Source organism: Acomys minous (assembly GCF_964271855.1).
Source record: "Acomys minous genome assembly, chromosome: 3".
Lineage (NCBI taxonomy): Eukaryota > Metazoa > Chordata > Mammalia > Rodentia > Muridae > Acomys > Acomys minous.
Window position 1 is genome coordinate 132,788,029 of NC_140485.1, and position 25,296 is coordinate 132,813,324.

The 25,296-nt window shown below is 43.2% G+C and overlaps 1 protein-coding gene across 19 annotated transcripts in view; it reads right to left on the reverse strand.

The window, feature by feature from the left end:
* The window catches only part of SYNE1 (spectrin repeat containing nuclear envelope protein 1), a 463,289-nt gene that overhangs the window by 265,816 nt on the left and 172,177 nt on the right, over positions 1 to 25,296 (reverse strand). For 18 of the 19 annotated variants that reach the window (XM_084774487.1, XM_084774489.1, XM_084774503.1 and 15 more), the window contains 13 exons: positions 25,123 to 25,287; positions 23,213 to 23,353; positions 20,018 to 20,178; positions 17,910 to 18,060; positions 14,263 to 14,490; positions 13,796 to 13,894; positions 10,601 to 10,788; positions 9,926 to 10,049; positions 9,420 to 9,586; positions 8,620 to 8,773; positions 5,502 to 6,130; positions 2,232 to 2,411; positions 223 to 373 (listed from right to left, as the gene is read on the reverse strand). In XM_084774487.1, the coding sequence (XP_084630613.1) occupies positions 223 to 373; positions 2,232 to 2,411; positions 5,502 to 6,130; positions 8,620 to 8,773; positions 9,420 to 9,586; positions 9,926 to 10,049; positions 10,601 to 10,788; positions 13,796 to 13,894; positions 14,263 to 14,490; positions 17,910 to 18,060; positions 20,018 to 20,178; positions 23,213 to 23,353; positions 25,123 to 25,287 (2,538 nt within the window). Of the gene's footprint in view, positions 1 to 222; positions 374 to 2,231; positions 2,412 to 5,501; positions 6,131 to 8,619; positions 8,774 to 9,419; positions 9,587 to 9,925; positions 10,050 to 10,600; positions 10,789 to 13,795; positions 13,895 to 14,262; positions 14,491 to 17,909; positions 20,179 to 23,212; positions 23,354 to 25,122; positions 25,288 to 25,296 lie in introns of those variants that run through there. The other variant, XM_084774495.1, reaches the window with a different exon arrangement.

The following is a 25,296-nucleotide window of genomic DNA, read 5'->3' on the forward strand; positions in this document are numbered from 1 at the left end:
ACAATCATATGTATGTGCATATATACACATATATGTATATATAAACATATACAGACATATGTATATGTGTATGTATAAGTTTTTATTAAAAATTTGGGATACTAGTACTCTTAGAAAAACAGTTGAACCTGTTAAGAGGAATTATTCACACCAAGTGTACTAACAGACACAACTGTGCAGAGAATTGCGTGAACAAGCACGGGAGACCACTTGCATTTTTACCTTGGAAAAAGCCCACTTAAGGTCCTCTTGGTCCTTTATTGTAGCTCTCATCGCAATAGTGTTGCTAGCATTTTCCAGAACTTTACACACAGCTGACTTCAAATTCTGATATTCTCTTATTAAGTCAATCAGTCCACAGCACTGACCCTGGCTGTAATGATTAAAGAAAACATCTCACTTACCACTCATCAGGATGGGGATGGGTGCGCTTGGGCTAGACCCAATGTACTATTGCACAAACACATTCTGAGACCGGCATGGGCACCAAGAAAAAACCATGCCCTCCCCTGTGGTTCCATATTTCCCGATGCCAGGCTGCTACCAAGCACTGCACCGGATGTACATGCCTCTTTTGCTGGACAGTCTGAGCACTGCCAGCTTCCGGGCGGAAACAGGAACCTCAGAGTTCCAGGTTCCGCTTCCCTCAGGAATGATGACTAGAACACATATCGCAAGGTCTGTGCACAAGACTCCCAATCTCACAGTGTGTGTGGAAAAGAGTTTTTCAATCGTGTTACTCTTTTTAATGAGATTGCCAGTAGCAGACGGCAGTGGAAACTTGAAGTTCCGAAGCTGGCGGTGATATTGCAGTGTTACAGTCCTTCCGTTCAGCCACTGTACTAATGGCAAAGGGTGCAGGCAAACACCCACTGTGCCTGTTCGGTTTAAGGTCGGAAGGCAGGTCTGGCAGCTGCTTCATGGTGACCTAGGCAGCTATGGCTGCCTAGCCAGAAGTCAAGCCCAGGAGACCTATAGTAAATCCTTCAGGGAGAAGAGGAGCCCTTCTTTCTCCAGAATAAATGACAAGTCGCAGACCATCTTTGATGAAACAGGTGGTGCACTCACGCTCTATTTCATGTAAACCAGAGACTTATAAACCTTGGGCAGTGGGGAGGGGCTTTGAGGATGAATCCATCTGATTGGCTGGGGCTAGGATGCTTGATTTGTATGGGGAAAGATAGTGGGACACAAGGTCATGTGACAGATCAGCTGCAACCTTGGGCCTGTGTCACGTGCTTCTGAGGCAGGCACAGAAAACAGTGAGAGCTTTGTCCCACATCTTCCGTTCTCAGGATGAGATTGGAAGTCTGAAATGTGAGGTTTCTGGGGTTTGAACATGTTCCATCTCTGCAGTCCGTGCCACTTCCCTTGGAGGCACGGTCCAGGAGCCCCACACTCCCCACTTATATCAATACTGCTGTTAGTTAATACTCCCTCACATAAACTCCAGCCTGCTCCCCAACTCAATCTTACAGAAGTCACTCAAATCTTTCAAGTTCTAAAATGGTTTTTCACCCGGCTTTAGTTTGTTTTTGTTTTTGTTTTTTCCAATGCCATAGTTAAGAGAGGAAGGTAGGAAGAAAAAAATAGCACGTAAAAGAAAACAATGTTTATGTGAGCTGGTTAAATTAAAAACATATGTTAACATGTTAACAGTCATAATACAAGGCATTCTTAATTTTGTTTCAAAGACCTTTGTATATGACATAATGGGGTCTGAGGTTCACTTCTTTAAAGTACAAATGAGTGGCCAAATGTCCCAGGATCCTTCATTGAAGAGAACCTCCCCATCAAGTTGCTTATGGGGCATCATCAAAAGTGAGTTGATTGTGAGTGAGTGAGTGCATTTCTCTATCTTATTTGTCCTCTTGCTCCATTTAATTCTTTAGCTAACAACAACAACAAAAAAAATCACAGTGACCCAGGTGATGTGAATCCTACAATCCCTTTTTAAAAATTATAAAAAAAAATAGTTATGTATTGCTGTTAGTGTGTGAATGTGTGCATCTGTGTATGCATGTGTGAGTGAAGGCCAGAGAAACACATCTTTTTAAAGCCCACTATTTTTTGGGCCAGGCTCTCTCACTGAACCTGGCGCTTGGCTGCATGTCTGAAGTGTTAACATCACTAGCAGGGTCTAGAACACGTAGACTGGCTGTTGAGCATGAGCTTTCGTAAGCAACAGGCAGTTCACAGTGTCACAAAATGAGTCAGAAACTTTGACTTACTTTTCGTGAATTAGTCTTTTAGTGTCGTCCCAGGCCGCTTCTAAGCGGTTTAGCTCCTTATCCACTTCAGGTGCGAAGGCCACATCCTTCTGGGCAATTTGTTTTGCTTTGTCTTTCAGCCAGCAGAGCTCGTGCCCGTGGGAGTTTAGCTCATCCTCCAGCTGGTTGAACACTCTCAACCTGTAAATTCAAATGGGCATTTAGTGTTCGTCTAGTGAAGCCGTGAACTGGTGCTTCCTAGTTCTCACTCCAAGAGTTCAGAAAGCGCATATTAACACGGCTAGCAAACCTTCCAGTACAGCAACTAATGTGTTATCAACTGATAAAGAGGCTTTTCAAAATGATTTTGCAAAATGACTGTATCTCAGAAAAAGCTGAAAATCACCCTATTTATTGTCAACCTTTTATTGAACTTTCATCTCCTCTTTTTTGCTAGTAGAAGTCTTTTCAAAGAAGGCTAATCTTTAAGGCTAAGTAGGTGAATTGTTTTGTTTGTTTAATTTTTTTGTTTTTGTTTTTGTTTGGTTTGTTTGTTTGTGTGTTTTTTAAGACATGGTTTCTCTGTGTGGCCTTGGCTGTCCTGGACTCACTTTGTAGACCAGGGTGGCCTCGAACTCACAGAGATCCGCCTGCCTCTGCCTCTGGAGTGCTTGGATCAAAGTCATGCACCGCCACGCCCGCTCCTGGCGATTTCTTTTTCTTTTTCTTTTTTTCTTTTAAAGGTCATCACGGTGAATCTTTCTGAGCTCTGGGATCCAGGTCACATGAATAATTATACTTCAGCATCACAGTTGTTTCACTTAAAACCAAAAGACCTTTACCCGAGCCTTATTAAAAAATCTACTTTTAAAACCTAAATTCCCTCTTCTAGTGAAAAATTACTGTGAGAAAGCAATCCTGATTTTATGTCCCCCAATGTATAAGCATTTGCGGATCTACGTATGTGGCCACACAGGAGGCCCCTGACTCACTCATGCATACTGGTGTAGTGAGAATTTTGGTTTCTTTCAAAATCCAGTTTGTTATATGAATATGTTTTTGTTTTAACCCCAGGTGTGGGATATGAGGCAGCTTCAGTTTGCTCACAACTGTTAACTATGGCTGTCTTGTGTGCTAGCAGGGACGTGACCTTTGCCAGCTGTGGATAGTTTAATTCTGGGGACTCTGCCAGAGCCCAGAGAGGGACAGGGAGCTCTGAAGAAGAGGAAGAGGCCACTGTTGCCCCTTGCTCCTGGTTGCTGTTTTTGTGGTTTGTCAATTGGTCAAGAGCAAAGAAGAAGAGAGTGGCCATCCGGACCAGGAACCTCAAACTTGCCCCAAGGAACCCAGTGACCCTAAGCAGCAGAAAGTAATCTGCAGAGGTTGACGCCCTCTCTCCCCACTAACCCTGTCTCTCCTATTTGATGTTCGGGGGTCGGAAGGCTTTAGGGTGAAAGAAGGGTTGGGAAGGAGGTAGAGATACAAGAAGCCAAATAAGATTTAAAAGCACACCTACATTTTGGTGCTATGCTGCAGGGTATAATATGCACCGGCCCATCTATTCCCCAAGTGGCTGCAGGCAGATGCTCCCATTCTCTGCACCCAGCAAACATTGGGACAGAGTGCTCACAGCACCGCAGGGAGGATCCCGTATAGCCAAGACTGGATACATTCAGAAATGCTTTTTAGTAGAATAGAGACAGAGCTCTTGAGCCCAGTTTGGACTTTTATCTCCAGCAGCTCCAGGATTCCCCCCACCTGCTTGGCCTGAGCTGACCAGGGAGACTCATGCTGTCTTGCGCTGCTGGTAGCTTCCTGGATGTGCTCCAGGAAGCATTTGCTGTCTTTACTTGGAAAGTTAGTTTTACTTTCTCAAGCCTTATTCATTCTTGCTGGTATGTTGTTAAGCTCCTGTGATACGTTATTATATCAAGCGATCTGATAAGGGGCCTTCTGTGGTCCTGGTGTTTTGGCTTCCTGTGTGCTTCTGATTAGAACAGCATGAGTGACAGCGGCCTTGGCGGGGACAATGGCCCTCACCCACCATGGACGTAGGTAGGAGCGCACTGCGGAGTTTCTCTGCCTTCAAAGCCTAAAACTGACCTCAAGCTCTTCAGTAGGGCCAAGGTTCCCTTCATGAAGTAAAGGAAGGAACGCAGAGGGGGCAGCAGAAGATGAAAAGCACTTCCCACTTTACTAAGGGAGCTGGCTCCTGGCTGCTTTGCTTTTCTACTGAAAAAGCCCCAACTTCACCGGACGCCTCTCCTCTGTCTCCTTCTTACCTCCAGCCAAAGAGTTAAAAGCAGTGGCAGAGAACCATTTGGTCAAGCTCACTGACTTCCCCTTAAATGGATGAACACAGACCTCAGATGGCCACCTGCCTCTCCGCTGAACTCCCCTTTGCAGGGGAGAGCCATTCCGTGCATGTCTTCGCCTCTGCCATTTGTCATCTGCTCACAGTGATGAGCCTGCTCAGTCCTTACTGAAACGCTACCTCTAAAGGGAGCAAAGTTCGGGTGCTTTTATTACCAGAACCACTCATCCATATGGATCTCTGACTGCACTCTTTATTTTTTTTTTAAAAAAGGTTAATTTGTATTTTATGTGTATGTGTATGAGTAAGCACTTGCTTGTCTGGTGCTCAGGAATGCCAGAAGAGGGTGTCAGACCCCCTGGAACTGGAGTTATTTATAGGTGGCAGTATGGCACCACGTGGGTACTAGGAACCAACCCCCAGGCCTCTGTACGAGCAGCAAGTGGTCGTAACTGCTGAGCCATCTCTCCAGCCCTTCTGCGTGCATTCCTGAGAGTAGGAAATTGCTTGCAATGGGTAATAGGATGTTTGGAGGAGTCTCCTGTAGGTAAGGTCTCAGGGTGTCCATACACTGTCCTTAGGAAGGTCCTTAAGGAAATCAAATAGATTTCTTAACAGTTCCCAAGTGTCACAATTAGAGAGAGGGAGGGAGGGAGAGGGAGAGAGAGAGAGAGACAGACAGACAGACACACAAAGAGAGAGAGAGAGAGAGAGAGAGAGAGAGAGAGAGACAGACAGACAGACAGACAGACAGATACACACACACACACACACACACACACACACACACACACAGAGAGAGAGAGAGAGAGAGAGACAGAGACAGAGACAGAGACAGAGACAGACAGAGAGAGACAGAAAGAGACAGAACAGAGAGAAGAGAAAGTTGTCCACTCACAGGGCCTTATTAAAGCTTTGCAGGAAAATGAATATCAGAACAAACAGAAGAGACCAAGCAGCCTCCACAGGTTTCTGACCTGTGCTGCAGAGCCTGGCGGGTGGGTTCTTTTAAGCGCTCCTTGTCAGCCCTTTCTTCAATGTCTTCAATGCTCCTCAGCAGCTCTTCCTTCTGCTCCTGGAACGCTTTTTTCATTACTGCCAGGGCATCCGCCTCACTCTGCTTGGTTCCCAGAAGGTTCTGGATCCTCTCTACTTCTAAAGCGAGCTGGTCGGTGGTGGCTCGGCAGGAGGTCCTCTGCTCAGGGCTCCCACTTTTCAAGTGGAATTGGGCTTTGGTCAGGGTGCCGTCCAGACTGATGGCACTGGGTTCTAATGTCTTCACGTCTTGAATAGCATCATTAAGCTCTTTTTTCAGGGACTCTGACTGCTTCTTACTCATGCTTTTGGTGGCTTCTACGGTTTGCCTGAGCTGGTGGAGAAGAGTGGACACAGAGGCGTGGCTCTGGAGGAATTCGGCTAGCTGTGACAGCGCCAGCTTCCGCCTCTCCACTACCTGGCTGGCCTCCTCAAAGAGCCGGAAGCAGTCATCAGCCTTGCTCTGGAGCGGGTGGAGGTCCTCAGCTCTGCCCAGAGACCGCAACTTAGCTAAGTGACCCTGCAGACTGTGTACTTCTCCCTTTTTCTTCTCTATTTCTGCAGCGTGGTCCTGGAAGGGAAGAGAGTCTTTGATTCTCAGACATAGTATAGATACTACAGATAAACAACAGGGTTTGCAATGTCAAGTACATAGTGCAGCAATGGATAGCCTAGCATTTATTTATTTGTTTGTTTGTTTTTAGTTAGCTATATTTCCATGTGTGTATGTATATATACTTATTCATGTGTGCCTTGGCATGCATGTGTGCATGCATACACCTGAAGGCTAGAGGTCAGCACTGGCTATCTCCCTCAGTTGCTCTCCCCTGCATGGTCTCTCAATGAACTTTAACATATCTGACTTGGTGAGACTGGCTGGCTTGCAAGCCTCAGGGATCATCTTATCAGTGCCTCCCAGAAAATAGGATCCTAAGCACATACCTCCATGTCTGCCTTTCTTTTTTCTTTTTTCTTTTTCTTTTTCTTTTTCTTTTCTTTTTTTTTTTTTTTTTTACACAAGTGCTGGAGATCAGACTCTGGCCCTTGTGCTTGCATGGGGCTTTACTGACTGAGCCTTTCTCTCGGCCTTTAGCTTAGCAGTTAGAAGTCATCCATGGGTGCTGGAGAGATGCCTCTGTGCTTAGAAGTGATCATGCTATTTCAGAAAGCTCTGAAGATACAATTGTCTGTATCTTCATCTCCAATAGAGTCAATGGCCTTTTCTGGCCTCTATGGACAACTGCATTTAAGTATATAAACTCACACATCTACACACGCACGCACATACACACACAATTAAAAATAGATGAAATATTTTAAAGTTATCTATAGTGAAGCATTCAGAAACAGTCATAAGCTTTCTCATTTTGCTCATCTATGTGTGCCGTATAGAGCATAACTCTGACCTAATTACTTTCAGATCTATGCCTGATTTGAGACAACTGAGTAGGATTTTGACCAGCTCACAATCAGCCATAGATAAAATCCAGCAGAAGATTGTTATCAGCTTTAGTGTGGCTCCCACTATAGAGAAACCATTACCTTTTTAAGCTTGATCATGACGATTACTTTAGATAGTGCCCAGTTTGACCATTAAACTACTTCTCTCTCTCTTCAGATCCCTTCTTTGTCCTTAAAGTGATTTTCCCATAGAAAATCTTCTCAGTTGGGTCCATTCCCTCCGCCCCTTTGGTTCTGGCCTCTGAACCATCCCTTTGAAATACAGTTATTCAGAAAATACCCACTCTCTCACGGTCTCTTTGGGGTGCCAGAGGTAAGCCAGTGGTTCCCAACCTTCCTGATGCTGCGACCCTCAATACAGTTCCTCATGTTGTGGTGACCCCAACCATAAAATTATCTTTATTTCTACTTCATAACCATAATTGTGCCACTGTTATTAATAGTAATGTAGATATCTAATATGCAGGATAGCTGACATGAGACCCCTGTGCAAACTTCCAAAGAGGTCGCGAGCCACAGGTTGAACAGCACTTCCGTAGCTGTAAAACTGTCTCTGTCCTATAGAATAGATGATTGTTTCCCCTTTTTTAGAGAAGGCACAGAGCCAGCATAGGAAAAAAAAACACCCAGAAATTATCAAGTGTTTTATATAGATTCTATATAGAAACTCCATCGTCCCAAATACATGATCAATATCTGATTTTGAACTTTAATATTACCACAGTAGATATTATTCATAGGTTACAAGTAAGGGAAAATACTGATAATCCATGAATTTAGAACCATTATCACATTGAGTGGTTAATTCATTAAAAAAAAATAATGAGCCTTTAAACACTGGGATCTGTATTAGTCTTTGGTTTTAGACTGAAACAAAACGGAAATCCTTAACAATTTATGCTATAATTTTTTTTTTCCTGGAGTTACCCACCTGCCTTACCCAAAGTGATTTTCATCTGCTTAATTTACCTGCCAAACACATTGGCTGGACCCATAAGTTCAATTATTAGGCCATTTTTCATACAAATAAAAAAATCTAAATTAGTGTCATGTATGTATTTAAGTGTGCTGTCCCTTTGAATTCAAAGGCTCTAGTCAGAACACTAGCTGAAGAGTGGCCCACTGTGAACAATGCTTGGGGAACTGAGAGAGGCTGTGGGGGGAAAACGCAGCAGGCCTTTCACCTCAGCTCTGCTCTGTTCCCTGGGTTGTCCTCGGGTGTGATTTTGTGCCCCCTTGATGAGCATCGAGGTTTAATTTCTAAGCCATGTTTATTCTTGTTGAATGTCAGATCATAGCTATAGCACCCGATCTGGCCAGTGCAGCCTGACTCTGCATATGGCCTTGTGTCTCGCTTTTGTGCTTTCCCAGAAAGACTCTCTAGTGCATGCCAGACAATTGTGTTTGACTTGGTCTGTCCTGAGAGAGTTCTGGGAAAGGGCCGCTCCGTACACACTGAAACTGAGAGAAGGTCTACTACAAATTCTTCCACGTCCTCAGATCTCAGGTCAAGCAGACAAGATCTGCACAGGTCGGCGAAAGTCAACAGACACTTTTCTGAATATATCTGTTTTCCCATCTTTAGAGAATCCATTTTACCTTGTGCCGAGTAACAGCCACTTGATGGTCTCTTAAATTTATTTCCGAAGTCATTTGCAGGTCACTGAGGAACTGCTTAATCCAGACAGAGAAGGAAAATAGCAGCTCATCAAACTGCTTGTGCTCAGCCAGCGCGGTCTGGAGGAAGTGCATCCTGTGGGGGGAGAGAGAGACTTTAAAAGGCCCCCAGGAACAGAAAGGTTCCTGCTCTACCTTGGGAAAGAAGCTTATTCCCGGGCAAAGTAAACCAGCTATACACAGACACTCCAGACCTCTAAACACATTCAGTTCTCCACACTCTGTCTTTCTCGTGGTTTTCCTGGTCTCAGTGAACCACTGTCTACTCTGGCGGGTTGTTCTTCCTCCTCCGTGCTACCCCACCAGGTCACCCTCACCACATCTGAGCCGTGCCTGTTGCTCCCACAACGTCATCACCACAAGCAAAGTGGTACCTCTCCCTGTTCCACCCAGCTCCAGTCTAAGCTTTATCCTCCCTTGCCCAGTTTCCAGAAGCATCCTGAAACAGCAGCCTTACTGCACCCATACCCTCCACTGCCTACACTCAAGGTGATGGCCAGACTTGATATATTGGATTAGAGAATTCCTTATTGTGTTTCCATGCCACTTCCTGTTCACGTCTAAGGACATCCTTGGGCTCAAACATGACTGGGAAAGTAGTTTTCATCTCTTCTGTAATCATCCCTTGAGCAGCCATGTTAAATGAGATCAAACAAAACACCCGGCTCATGCTTGCAGACAAGTGAGCGTTATTAGAGGCCCTTCTGTAGAGAGGGACCAACCTTTTGCTGAGCATCTGCGGCAAGTCTCCCCAGCGCTCATCCAGCTGTTCCAGCTGCAGCTTCATCATCGCCACGTCATCTTTGGAGGCCGCTGAGAACAGGGCTTCCTTCAGCTGCAGGACGTTGCTGTAGCATGAAGCCTGGGACACAACTTCATTCTGCAGGGCCTGAGGAACAGAGCGCAAGAGAGGCCTCACTCTAATAGGACTGACCCAGAGGGCTGCTTGAGGCTGGCATTGCATTCTTGTGAAAACGGTTATAGACAGTTGTTACGTGGCTTACCATTGGCTCTAGATCACCTCTAACACAATTCTTTTTGAAATGCTAGTAAGGCCTGTAAGGTTTTTCAGTATCCCAATGCCACTGTGTCTGTTAGTCAGGAGTGGCCTCCTTGTTTCAGCACATCTTGCTGTCAAATGATGCTTTGTGGATGGTTAAAAAAAAATTAAGGGACTTAGATATTTCATTAATTTATTTTAAAAGGCAACCGCCCTCCTTGAACTTGCCTGTATTAACTGCAGTTCACTTTCTACTTTGGCTCGGTCTGCAGAAATGTCCTTTTCTGGTGAGCTGGCTATGGCTTCACATCGCTCTAACCAGGTTAGAAAGGGTGACAGTCCCTTCTCCAACCTAAAGACAGAGGGGGAAAAAAACATGACTTCATTGAAGATGAAATCTCTCCAGGTTGGCAGGTCCAGCTTTAACTGTTACACACGATACACAGTGGCTGTGTTATTTCTGCATATTAAAGTTATACACTTCATTCATTTTCAAGTTAATCTTTACATGCTTGCTCACATCTATGTAAAGATACCTATGCTTCCTCTATACTCTCAGGCCTACGTCTCAATGAATATCTCACGGTAGACATCCAAATCCACTCATCATAATCTAGGGTGGTTATTTCCTACCACCTAGAGCAGTGGTTCTCAACCTGTGGGTCACGACCCCTCTGGCAAACCTCTATCCCCAAATATATTCACACCATGATTCATAAAAGTGGCAAAGTAACAGTTATGAAGCAGCAACGAAATTAATTTTATGGTCAGGGGGTCACCACATGAGGAACTGAATTAAAGGGTCGCAGTGTCAGGAAGGTTGAGAGGCACTGACTTGGTGAACAGCTCACCTGCGTGCTCCTATCCACCGTGGAGAGAAAGCCAAGAGTTAGCCCTGCTCACCTCTGCCAGTGGGCCAGCAGATCCTCCAGCGCCCTCTGTCTCTCTTTGGCTTTGTGTAGTATCTCCTCATACCATTGCTGTAGGGCCGCAGCCTCCCGGGTGCAGGCCTCTCTGTTCACCACCTTCTGGGCACTGGCTGAGAAAGTGGTGACTGTGCTGTGCAGAGACTCTAGGCTTTGACAGAGATCCTGTGGGGAGATCAGAGGGAACACAGGAGCTTCCTACTTCACAGGAGGTGTGGGCTGAAATGATCTGCAGTGCCTATAAATGCAGATGGCAGCCTATGCAGAGTACATTTTCTCTATGCCCGGGTCCAGTTTAATTTACAAGCCAAGAATAGCAAGAGACTGACAACATTAACTAAGACACAACAATTGTAATTATGCCTGTGATTGTGATGGCTGGTTCTGGTTCTCAACTAGACAGGATTTGGAATCAGCTGAGAGACACGCCTCTGGGTGAGCCTATGATTAACTCTTTACCAGCTGTGATATAAAGAAGAATGGGGGAAAAGTTGTCACATTTTGCCTTTTCACCTTCATCCCTTGCTGGTGAGTATACCTACCCTGTTGTGGCTGCTGCTGCCGCCACATCCTTTGCTCTTCCAATAAGGAAGACCGTGGCTCTCTAGGAAACCTCTAGACCTTCCAGTGCCTGGCTGGGACTAAAAATAGTCCTGTGGACTAAGTAGTTATCAGATTCTTAGCCACTCGAGCAGACAGCCATGCTGAACTACCCAGTGTGGTCCATGTGAGTCAGTCTAATCAGTTCCCTTTGTAATATATGCTCATTCTGCCCCGTCTTTTCCTATGGCAATGAAGAGTATATGAAATGTATGAGCTACTTATTTCTAGAATTTTCCCTTTAGTTTCTTTAGCTTGTGGTTGACCTCAGGTACCTGAAAATCACAGAAGTCAGGACTGTGTCTGAGAGAGACAGTTGGACAACAGCAGCAGCACAGCAAGAACAGAGAGGGCCATTTTTCAGTGAGACCCCGTCATGGCTTTTCCTTCAGCCGTGAAGGCAGCCATGGTACTGAACAGCGTCCTGCCATAATTGGCAACAAGACATGGTGAATGTGAAGAGAAAGTTGCTGCAGCGACGTAGTAATATGAAAGGAACTAGACGCTCCCCAGTCATGAATCTAAGGCTAGCACCTGTGAGCCGGCTCGCTGGGGAGAGGTGCTTGCCACCAAGCATGATGACTTTGCTTTTGTTTTAAAGATTTATTTATCTATTATTATGTTTACAGTGTTTTGCCTGAATTATACCTGTACACCAGAAGAGGTCACCAGATCTCTTTATAGATGGTTGGGAGCCGCTATGTGGTTGCTGGGAATTGAACTCTGGACCTTTGGAAGAGCAGACAGTGCTCTTAACCTCTGAGCCTTCTCTCCAGCCCATTCATGATGACTTTAATACCCCCGACCCACATGGAGAGAACTGATTCTGTAAGCTGTCCTCCAACCTCCACACTATCTCTGCTAAGAATATGTAAATGTCATTTTAATTTAAAAAAAAAAGTCATGACAAGTGTGTTCAGAGCAAGATCATACATTTTCAAAAAAGAATACGAAGTTGTACAAATATACAACCTCAAAGTTAGACAATTTGTGAAAATTATTATTCATTATATGCTGACTACATGAAACTTTAAAGTCCTAGTCTTCCCTTACAAGAACCACACGTAAGATGCTATTTTACTTAGAGAAATATATCCAAAGGTTCATAAACGTGGCCTTTGGCAGGGGTGACGATGATGGTGCTGGTGATAAAGGAGCTCAGAATAGAGCGGTCGTGTTGTGTTACGTTGTGTTGTGTTATGTGCACTGTGTGAGTTACTTGAATCTTTGTGGCTGGGGAGCTGGCTCAGCAATGAAGAGCCTGGGATGTGCTTCTTGAGAACCCAAGTTCAGATCTTAGCACCTGCACTCGCAGCTCACAGCCATCTCTAAGCTCCAGGGACTCTGATGCCCGCTCTGGTCTTATGTGCAAATACTTCCCCCTATACAATACTTTAAAAAAATAAAAATAAAATCTTTAAAAATTAACCTTCATAAAAATCTGGAGACATTTTAATTTTTATTTCTTTTTTTTTTTCACATCAGAAACTCAAGGCAGAAGAATGACTTATTTCCAAATGTTTTGTTCTAAAAACCTAAATATTGAAAACCCAGAATGTTATCTTTCCCCATATCTTAACATTAGTTGAATGTTAGAATAACTTCATCAAATTGGATTTTTCTACTTCCCTCTTTTTTATATTAAAATATGTGAATAATGAGAAGCTTTCTTGCCAAACATATTCAAGCAATCTGGAACCCACCACTCTTTCCAGGTGTGCATTTGGTAATATTTGTTTTCTGCTCCTGCAGCTCCCTTCCTCTGTCATAGAGACATGTGTGCACGCATGCTCCTAAAAGACAGTGTATGTGGTTTTGCATATCAGTCAACGTGCTTCCTGTTAGTGTCTCTTTGTGCATGGTTCTTGATTTTTGCACCTTTCTTACTGAAGACTGAACACGATCTGGAGCTAAATAGCCAGGACAAAAACTTGGGTTCTCAGAGACCTGTTAGAAGGGACAGGTTGCCTCACGTCTAAATGTGGCTGTTAATATCTCCCCCCTGCCCCCCCCCCCCGTGTGTGTGTGTGTGTGTGTGTGTGATATGTGTGGTCATGTGGTGGATATACATGTGGAGACTCAAACTTGAGGTCAGGTGTTTTTCTCAATCATTCTCCACTTTGTTCATTGAGGCAGGCTTTCTTCTGAACCTGGAGCTCTCAGTTTGACTGGTTTAGCTAACCAGCTTACCCCTATGGTCCCGGCTTTGCCTCTTGAGTGTTACAGGAGGTCATTGTGTCAGCCCTGATTTCTGTGGGTGCTTGTCCCAACAGGTACTTATATACAAGTGCTTTATCAACTGACCCATCACCCCATCCCAGTAAATATAGGCTATTTCATACACACACACACACACACACACATACACACACATACATATTAATGGAAACTCATTTGCATACTTGATTGTCTTGTAACAAGAAATGATGATGATAGAACCATTTAATCCCTCAACTAACATAAAATATTTCCAAGTTTAACTTTCTAACAATATTTACTGTTTTCCTTTCAAGTAGGAGTAACCAAATTTTTGAGTGGCTAAATATGAAAAAGGGTGGCGGTACACTCTCACCATATGCTCTTGGAGAACTTTGTATGTCTCTGCAGCTGAGGAACATATTTTAATCGGATCAGCCAGCCTCTCTGCAAATTCAGACACAGATTGCCGGATCTAAAAAAAAAAATGGTGGGACATAAAAATAAGTTAAGATACATAACTAGGCGGAGGAGATTATAGAGAATACAGCAACCTATCTGTTGGGGATGATTTTAACTAGATCTAAAATCATGCATCAATGAAGTCTAAAAGTCAATGCATCTTATTTGAAAGAAAAAATATTAAGACTTAACTTTAACACAACGCACAATGGCGTTTGTGTATCTCTTCCCAGAGGTGCCGCATAAGCAATTCTGAATTTAGTGACCACTTATCGGGTTATTTGCCTGTGGTCTTTATTTATTCTCCCCTTTCTGGAGTGTTCACTGTTGGTCTATATAATATTAGATATGTAACGTCAGCATGCACAGGCCAGTTCTTACCTTCCTCAGATTCCCTTCAAACTTTTGCTGCTGTGATAAATGCCCCAGGATGGTCCCCTCTAGTCCCCGTGCATGCTCGTGGAGTTCTTCCCAATATCTTCTTATCTGTGTCAACTTGGCTTTGATGCGAGCGGACTCTCCTGTGGTGATGAACTGGGCAAAGGACTGGGCTTCCTCTTCTAGCCCTACAATGCTGTCGACTTTACTTTCTATTTCTTGGATTGTGGCCTAATATTTAAAACAAGAAAAAAAAAAAAGTCAGTGAGGGCAGAACAGGCTCACCTTCACAAAGTGATGGAAACACCAGCAGAGGACAGTTTGCTTAAGTGACATCCAACTGGGGCAGGGGAAAGCAGCTGCAAACAGATGATACCACCTGCCTCCCTAACCTCATTTGGGGAGGACAGATGCATAGAAATGCACAAAAAGTGCGTACTAATGGTGGTTGCATTGGTTGGATGGCGAAGACAGAGAAATGGCCACTTCTTGTGATGAAACGAGCAAGAAGCTGCTGCTTGGGTTCTCAGGGTGCCTCTGAAGACAGTGTCTTAGCTGATCTGGGGAAGCAGTGTGTTCCAGGAACTCACAAAAGTGGTAATATTGGAATGTACTTTTCCAAATGTAATCGAGCATGCTGTATTTACTAAGCCCTTTGCACTCCTACAGGAAAAACAACCATTGACAATGTATCGTTTGTTTCTTAGGCCCGTGGTTTCCCACTATACAGCTGATCAGCATACTTATCCTCCATCATTGGGGACCAGACACACTTGGTCTAAGAATTTTAATATCTGACAAATTCTCACAGGATCTGGGACTTCACTGCTTTCTTCACTGGCTGGGTAGTCTCCAGGAAAATAATGTGTGCATATCATCCAATTAATTTGGGATAGAAAAGATACTTTATATACTATTAGCCAATGCAGGCAAAGAATTGAGAGCTACTTAGGATATCTGAGCCACCATCGGGGCAGGGGTGTCTAATAAACATAAGGAAATGAAAGCCATTTCTCTAAGGAAGGCTGCAGAACAAGATGATGTAAAAATATGTCAAGTTTCAGATGCAAGTAAGTGGGAAACATTGGTACCTCCAGGAAAAATAAATCTATGACTTCTGTTAAGATGAGACAATTAGAAACATCTCATGTCACTTTAAAGTCAGCTTGGCATGCCCTTTTCACTTTCATCTTTTCATATATGTGACTACAGTAGAGTGCCTGCCAGACATTTGTTATCTCAGCATAATTAGAGATGCTGTCCTTCTTTTTGTTTTTGTTTAATGTTTTTGTTTTTGTTTTGAGACAGGGTTTCTCTGTGTAGCCTTGGCTGTCCTGGACTTGCTCAGTAGAACAGGCTGGTCTCAAACTCACAGAAATCCACCTGCTTCTGCCTCCCTGAGTGCTGGGATTACAGGTATGAGCCACCATGCCCAGCTTCTTTTTTGTTTTACCAAATTCTTTCTCTTATAAGCTCAAAATGTATATTATGTAGTATGTGTTAATAATTTGCCTACATAATCACAGCGCATAACAAAAGGAATGTTAACTAAAAGCGAAATTACAACTTCTCAGAGCCACTCGTGTAATCAACAAATTCATGAACACAGCCATCCAGTTAGATTGTGAGGTTGTGGTAAAAAGAAAAAGAGAATTCTCTCAGAGTGAAGATGTAAGATGAGGCAAGAATATGTTGTTGCTATTTATTAGTATTGACTTAGAATCTCACATAATGGTGAACGTAAGTGGGCTTGTCTTCATAGACATGCAAATGGTCCACTCATTGTTAACTGTAAGCTTGATTTAAGGTGAAAAGAATATTGCAAATGTGCTTTTAATCTTTCTGAATAGTGTTCCTCCAACCATCAGTTTGGAATTAGAACATGAACCTTCTATCTAGATCAAAGTCCGTTGGGCTCCACTCCGTTGTTGCCTCTGTTGATAAGTATCAATTTTGCCATTCATAGCTACTTAATGTATTTCAGATCATTTTTGAAGTGCCATTTTGGATGTGCCAAAATGTATTTCTATTACTGTATTCCCATGACTATATTAACAATTAAGTATTTCTAATTTTTCTGAGGAATGGGGTGGCATTTAATAAATTTTAAAATTCAGAAGTGCTTTAATAAGACTAAATTCAGTAAATGAATTACCGACAGAATAAAGTAAGTTATAAAGTGTTTGGTAATTCATGGAAGGAGAAATTTTGAGGTGAAAACAATTTAAATGTGGCATTTTCTTTTTTCTTAGAACTCAGGGAAAAATGCTTAAATGGCAACTTTTTATTAAAGAGTTAAAAATAGTTCGTGAATTTTATTTTAGGGCCTGGCAGCTGTTTTCCTGGACAGGACAGAGGACAGAGGACAGCAGGCTGCATTTGTCACGTCCTGTGGACCTGCAGTTGTACAGGACCATCTGACAGGGATAGCATGTTCCCTCCCACCCTGCACATGGCTGTCATTCTGAGTCACAGCGAAAATGTGTCCTCGCCTTTATTTTGTTATATTTAATAGAACACAATGGCAAAGAGGTTTTTTCCACTTTTTTTCTGTTTTGTTTTGTTTTTTTTCCACTTAAAAGAAAAAGGTACAGAGCTAGCAGAAGGAAGTGGCTGAACCTGAACCCGCGTGGCATGAGATTGTATACTCAGAGTGTATATTTAAAAAGGGAAATAAAGTTGGGAAGGGAGACATGGTGGAGGTTCTGGAAGGAGTTAGAAGGGAGACTAGCTGGTGGATATGATCAAAATACATTGTACACATGTAGAACATTCTTAAAGACTCTGTGTGTGTGTGTGTGTGTGTGTGTGTACACTAAGCAAAGAATAATTATTCCAATCTCAGTTTTTCAGCCCATATTTTTTAACTGTTCTACTAAGATGGTCAGCTTAGTTCTTAGTTCTTTTGGCAGCAGGAAAGCTAATGCATCAAAAATACTCTGTCCAGTCAGGAAGATCATAAATGAAATGAACAAAGCAACCAGGTCTAAGAGCTTTCCTATAGGGAAGGAAAAAAATTCTCTCTAGCTCCCTCTTCAGGCTAAGTGGGTAGACGCCACTTACTTCTGAGTAGGTGTCACTAATACATTTTTGGAAGGTGGAGAGTGTTATTTGCTTTTGGCAACAGGGTCTCACTGCGTATCCCAGAGGGGCCTGGAACTCACTATGTAGATCAGGCAGAGCTTGAACTTGTGGCAGTCTTTCCTCCCTTTACCTTGTGACTTCTGGGATTAGAGACATGTGCCACCATGCCCAGCTAACACAGCTCACATCTGAGTCTGACATCTGGGATGATTCTTAAAAAGGACAGTGGTAGATGATGAACACATTTTATGATGTGTAAATGTATAAACCGAGAACTCCATGGGCGTCAAACCAAAACCAAGGAAAAGAATAATGCAACCATAAAAATAGTTTAATGATATTGCACACAGTATTGACTTTTAGTCTGTGAGTCAGACAAAATTAATACACAATTTCATCTATAAAGTATCATCAATCATGACCTCTTAGCTTGGCATGAATTTAATTTAAAAGAGCCACGGCAGAATGGCAGATTTGTCCTGGGGTCAAATAATGTTTGGTGATACAAATGTAAGAAAGGCATTTGTAAAGGAAGAGAGATTAAGCATAACGTGTGCGCAGGTCACCTTAATTTGGCTGATCTGCACGTCCAAGGCAGATGCTGACGTTTCCAAGGCATTGAGTTCGTTTTCTTTCTCAGTTATCCAGATGGACAGGGTCTCAAAATTACTGCCAAAATGATCCCACTTGGTTTTCACCATTTCCATGGTTTTAATACTAAAATTAACCAAATTAAGTTAAAATGCAGTATTTCCATAAAGAATAGCAAGACAGTTTTTTCCCCTACCCATGACCAGGTGAGAAGGTTTTGAAGATATTTGTGTTTCTTTCAGAGCAGGAACTCTTTAAGCAGAAAAGTACAGGTGCTTGAGCTGAGTTGCCTATCTCACCCGAGCCTCTATGTGTCTTCTGGGAAGACAGTACAAGGGCTATGCTTTAAGTGGCACTGTGCTTCAGATGCAGTGCACTGCACTGGCTCCAAAGATCATAGCCCACATGGCCCAGTTCTGCATAGGAGCAGCCATCTTCAAAGCTTCAAATAGGGGACTCTCCCAGAATAGCTTTTGGGGTTTGATAGTTCGACATATTGCCTTTGCTTTCAAGGAGGGTTGCTACCGGAACACATTCTACTAAAATATTTCGGTAAAGCACATGTTTGAGAATCAGGATAGAGCTGTGGTCTAACTGCAGGCTGCAGGCAGGGCAGCACGCGCTCTCGTCAGTTTGGCAAAGCCTTTGGTTTATAACTGGTAATGTTCTCAGCAACTTGCAGACTTGCCTGGTTCCAAAACACTCTAGCAAACTCTCGTTTTTGATCTCCATAACTATTGGCAGACAACATTGGGTCTCTGTGTAGTAAGTCTAAAAAATAGGATTCCAACTGGAGAGTCTGAGGTGGTATTAGCTCTGGACAGATAATGAGGAGAACATGGCTTTCAGTGGAGGAAGAAACTTTAGCACTAAACTAACTGATGTCCTTGGGTGAAGGGAAAGTGTTACCTGACTACAAAAGGCACTTGATGCCAAGAACAAATAATAACATCAATTGATTGTCAAATCCAAGGGTCACAGTCTCAAATCTGTACCCTGTGTATGTCTAATGCACTTAGCAGTGTAAGAAATGCAAATGCAATCTATCTTATAGTTCAGGTTTTTTTTTTTAACATAAAAGCTTTGAATGGATGTTCTAATCCATTCAGAAGCAGCTTATTTTCTAATATATTCTCAGATTTACTGTTTACATAGTTTGGTGGAGGACATCAAATATAAAGTTGTCAAGGTTTGAAGCCAGAATTGGTCTCAAATAAAATATGGATCAAAGTTTAAAGTTTAGGCAAATATAAAATGTTCAATGCAAGGCCCCAAGAGTACTAAAAACAGTTTTCACATCCTGAAATTCCATCTTGTGAGTACAGTACTGTTTCTTGAGAGTCACACACTAGTATTCAATGTGTTGCTAAATAAAAATGCTAGCTATATTATTTTAAGGAATATTGACTATATCAAAAGCTGTCTCCTTCAAACTGTATAGAAGGATAATTCAGGGACACAAGATTGTTTCTTCTTTTCAGATAGATATTAAATGTTTAAAAGCAAGATAGCATTTTCCAGGTAATTTCTGGATGGGGTATGTGAATCCATGGTAGTTTGAATACAGAGGCACTATGGACACACTCATGTGCTTTGAGTCTAAGACTTGTATTCTACATGATGTGTACTTAGGCCTAGAAACTATGCTATCAGAGCACCTCCCTTTCTAACTGGTGACAATAGAATAAAATAGTAAAAAAAAAAAAAAAAAAAAAAAAAAAAAAAAAAAGAAAGAAAGAAAGAAAAAAGAAAAAGAAAGAAAGAAAAAAAAATAAATGTGGGTTATTTTTGAGATTGCCTCTACATCTTATGAAGGCCACAGAAATGACTAGATATGGCTTAGTGATGAATATACCAGTTCAAGATATGAACTCCACATCCCTTGTACACTTTTGTCATTATAGACTCTGGCCCCTGGTCTGAGGACAATTTCGCTTTGAGCTGGGAGTTGCTTCCTTAAGACAGCTTGAAACAGACCAACAGACCCCTGGAGGTTTTTGAGAGACCGGGATAGGAGACACAGGAGACGCTGCTTGGGGAGTTCACCCCAGAGAGGAAGGTTTAGAAGTTGTGAAGCACGTACTCTTCTTCAAGCGTGTCTTCCAGCTTTTTGACCTGCTCCTTGATTGACTTGGCCTGCCTCTGAAGCCGGTGCTTATTCCTGGGCCCCAGTGGCATCTCCGAGGCTTCCTTGACGAGGTTCTCAGCCTGGTTGGCAATACTTTCAGTCCGCTTAGAAAACTCCTATTTAAAAAAGGGGGGAAGAGGGAAGGGGGAAAGATGGCAGAGCTGTTAGGTGAGCATTTTAAACTCTTGGATGGTGCACCCAAGTCAAATGCATATTCTGCAGAGATTGACCAAGAGATGGCCCTACATTGCTCTTAATGGTAAGACACACCCATTCTGCAGGCCAACTTAGGTGGTTTGTCAAAACACTTCCGCTGGCTCTTGTAGGATGGTTTCTCCTTTCTCTTCTGATTGGGGCTTATCATCTTGAAATATGTGATATTTATATTCATTAACTTATCCTCAGATATGTTTTTTTACTACCAGCCATCTCACAAAATAACCAGTTGTTATTGATCCATTCAACATAGGGACAGTAGATCTCTGGGCCAACTAATAGATTTGTTTATCCAATAGAGGGCTAGCATATCTAGTACAGAGCATCAGGGATTTTTCTCATATATTTTTCCCTGTAGGAGGAATTTTTAGTTCCCTGAGAAGTAATGTTGTAGATTCTTACTTTATGTATACACACACACACACACACACACACACACACACACACACACACACCATGATGGCAAGAAGCTCAGGGCTTAGGATAATTGAGACAGAAGCTCACATGAGCCAAGCAGGTCACTAGCTTGCTCTTGAACTGATCCCTCTGTCTCTACCTGCTGAGCCCTGAGATCGTAGACATATACTACTATACTAGGTTTACCCACAGAGGACTCTAGTCAGGGCTTCCTGTGTGCTGTGTGGACACTCTTCCAACTGCGATCAAAGTGCACCCAGCTCTTGCAAAGCTGCATTTTGAACGAGTCAAGCTTGTGCTACAGTTGAGAACTACTGTTTGCTCACACTGGTGAATTGCTTTTCAGGCTCTCTTGTGTGCATGTGAAAATGTGCACACATCACATTTTCCTGGAAGAGGAAGTCAACATCCTTCAGCAGATTCTTTTCTAAGTGCCTTACACTGGCAGGTACCAATTATCATTTTTATGTCTTTCATACGGACAAAAACTAGTTTATTCCTCCTGTTGATTTTCAGCAACTCTGAGCTGTTTTAAATTCAGAAGTCTTGATTTGTATGAGGTTCTGCTATGCTCTAGGTGCTAGCTGAATTTTGTCAGGTAAATAATGCTGAATATTAAATTAGAAAAGCTAAACCTTGGTGATAACCTTCAGTGAAGAAAATTAGTGTCTTATTTCTTCTCATGCAAAAGAAATCTGATAAGAGGTTTAAATATTCACCAGTCAATGCAGAACTTCCATGTAAATATTTATAAAAGGCAGCCTGCCATTCTAAGCATCTCCCCAAATTATTCTACAATACCATGAAAGCCCAGACTTCCAAAAATCTTTTGAAAGTCATTATAATACAGTAACAGGTAAAATTACAACATAGACTCATTATAGCTTTTTGTTTGAAAGACTTAATAGAGCCATGTAAGTATCATCATTACTACAGAGAAGACACCTATGGTTCAAAGAAAACCAGGCAGAGTTTCCTGTGGTACAGAGATATATAGTACCCTAAAGAATGACGCTTACTGATGCCACGGCACTGAATCTCTCTTACGATCACCTGTGAGCTCCCAAGTGTTGCTGGTCTATTTTTGAAGACCATGAAATAGTGTTATTAATTCCTCAAATTCCACAAATGCAATCAGAAGTGTCATTTAGTGTTGTCATGCCCCCATCTTTTCCGGAGGCACGGAGAAGGCAATGTTTGAAAAAAGTGTATGTGTGAATATATATGTATTTGTATAATATATATATATATATGTGTACACATATGTATTAAAAATATGTAATATTTTGTATTTTGCCTGAGCTACCCACAGTAAGTTGCAATGCAGAGAACGTCGAAGACCAGGAGAAGGTGGATAAAACACCATTAAACACAAATAGAATGCTGTTGTAAGGTGTTGTCTCACTGTCCAGAGAGTGTGACGCATGGGTGTCCATGAAGGCATCAGGAAAGAACTGGTTTCCTCAGGGAGAACTATAGGCTCGGCTGTTCGGTAGCAGGGTGACCTTGAGTCTCTCTGAGCATTCGCTCTCATGGCAGGCCATGTTTCTTGTGAAATTTAACTTGCCATGTGAACATATCACACACCAGCACATGGAAGAAGCCAACGTCGCTTAGCACAACTGCCCAAGGGCTGCTGAATAGAATACGAATGCAGAAACTGTGTAAGGCGAGCAAGGAGGTCAGAGGGAGACATAAGGCTTACGTGACAGTGTCTGCAAGAGGGAGACATAAGGCTTGCGTGACAGAGTCTGTAAGTACATAGCAAAGCTCTGAAAGCACTTTCTATCTGTACCCAGAGCCCTATTCTCTCCCTCTTTCCGTTTGATTTCTATATATTCCTAGACATTCACTGCGCTGAGGCACAGCTCTGGCTGTGTGACCTTCTAAAGAACTCTCCAGTGATCCAGCTCCATGCTGCCGGGAGAGTAACATTTGAGGTTTCACTGCCCCGACTTCCAAGCTAACATCCCTTTGTCTCACGCTACAGCACCGAACCATCATGCTTAGCGCTTTCACACCGGATGGCACTCCTCTTTCCAGGATTGTCTGTCTGTCCTCCAGCTCCAAACCCTGCTTCTTTCAGACAGTTATAAATATCACTCGCTCCAGAAATCCAACAGTTTATACACACCTCTGCTGGAGAACTGACACCTTCGGGAAAAATCTTAGCTCTTAAGGTGCAAATCCTACTCGTACGTATCCTTGTTTCACCATGGACTGAAAAGAGTGGGTCATCAATAAAAAGCAAGAATCGCTAGGCCGGGAAGTGGTGGTGCACACTTTTAATCCCAGCATTCGGGAGGCAGAGGCAGGTGGATCACTCTGAGTTCAAGGCCAGCCTGGTCTACAAAGCAAGTCCAGCACAACCAAGGCTACAGAGAGAAACCTTGTCTCGAAAACAAACAAACAAACAAACAAAAAGAATTGCTTAAATGTGTAATGATAATTAGTTACAATAGTGGGGGAAAGGAGTTTCCTGAATGGATAACCAGGAAGCACGTGGTCTTGACATACCTTCGTCTGCTCCAGCTCTGAGGACAGGCTTTCCAAACTGCTGAAGCTCAGGAAGCGCTCATGGCTGGACCCTGTCTGGAAAAGGTACCTGACCACCGTCTCCTTGTTGGTCTCAAACCGCTCCCATTTCCTCAAGCTGACCTAGATTAAGAATAAACAAACAGCACATCACGTCACATTACAAACGACCAGGCTGAACCCTAATACACTGCGGCCTTCTCATTCGTTTCCTAAGCTGACAACTGTGGCGAGTGTGATGTCACACAACATTGCCTAAGGATGGCACTGGTGTCTTGATAGCATTTTTTTCCCACACCTGGGTCTTCAGATGACCTGTGAGTTCCCCAGCAGATGCAAAGTCTTGTGTTTCTACAGATGTGGTTATAAAATGTAGATATACGTAGTTATAAAATGTAGTTTAAAAATGTAGATAAATGACAAGGGGGAAAGAGCTTTTCAATCATTGTCAAGAAAATGTCGGGTAGGGGAGAGGGAAGAAGAAAGGAGAGCAAGAGTGAGAAGTAGCAAAAATTCGAATCATTTTCAGGGAGATAAATCAACAGCACACTCAAGCATGGAGTGGCTTAAAGGTGTAGCTGTTGGACTTTCTGGATATGGGCAAGCTCATGGATCCAGACAAGTGTGCACTGCATGCTGGTTCATCATCAAACTGCATGCAACATGGGGGACAAGCCACTAAACTCTCCTAAGCATTGCTGTGGGATGTGACATGTTCTTCCTGTTGGCTCGTGTGTTTGAATGCTTGGTCCACAGCTGATGAGACTGACTGGGAAGGCTGTGGAAACTTTAGGGGGTGGAGCCCTGCTGGAGGAAGTGGGACACTAGGGGTGAGCCTTGAAGTTTTATGGACAGTCTCTGCTTCCTGATTACTCTGTTTCCTGACTGTGGATGCAACAAGACAAGCCCCTGCCTCTGCTGCTATGCCTTCCTCACCATGATGGATTGTATCCCCTTGAACTATAAGCCGGTAGAAGGAGGAGGAGGAGGAGGAAGAGGAAGAAGAAGAAGAGGAAAAGGAGGAGGGGGAGAAGGAGGAAGAAGAAGGAGAAGGAGAAGAAGAAGAGGAGAAGGAAGAAAAAAGAAGAAGGAGAAGAAGAGGAGGATGAGGAGGAGGAAGAACAAGAAGAAGAAAGAAGCAGCCCTTTTATCTGTAAACTTCTACTTCTTTCTGGGTATTTGGTTACAGCAATAAGAGAAGCAACTGAGATAAGCCTCTGCATGTGCGAAATATGCTGTCGACAAGCCCCACCTCTGGAAGTTTCTGTCGTGACAAAAACAGTCCATGTAAAGAAAGTGCTTAACAAAATGCCACCATAAGCAGTGGAGGTGAACACTGGCTCTTGCTTCAGACAGGAAGTCAAAGTGAGAAACCAAAGTTAGTCTATCTTAGAAGGCCGACTTCCATCTTGTGTGAAGAGTGACCTAGCCTAAACTCTAGTTCCTAGAAAAACCACAGTATGTACATTTGGCACAGGTGGAGACCAACTCCCCTAGCAAGAGCCAATCAGCTTTAAGCGAAACAAGCTCCCCCCCTCCAAACTTCCAGGTGTACTTTTAGATATCCTGCTGACAGTTTTTACTTTGGCCCCAATGTTTTGACCAATCAGTTTAAAGAATAATGTGCTCAACACTGTGTGACCAATTAGATGCTTGCCAAGCTGAAAATCCCCTAGCCTGTGGTTTTCGTCCTTAAAAACCCCACTCATCCTAAGTTCGGGGCCTCACATGTACGATCCGCTGCATTGGTGACAATACACGACTCTAGCTTGAGTTTGTAATAAAGACCCTTGTGTGTTTACGTCAGAATCGGCTCCCTGGTGGTCTTTTTGGAGTCTTGAGACCTGGGCACAACAAAAGCACTGAGCCAGCTCTTGCCAGCCTAGCCTTACCTGGATGCGTCGTTCCTGCCTCTCCCTGCTCTGCTCCAGGTCAGTAAGGGTGCCCTCCAGTTTCTGTAGCTCCTCTTGGCCTGGGCCTGCCTGCCCACCCTGCTGTGCCTGCTCCATCTGCTGTTGGAGGTCTCTCTTCTTTGCTGAGATCGTCTTTGTCTTTTGCTGGGAGCA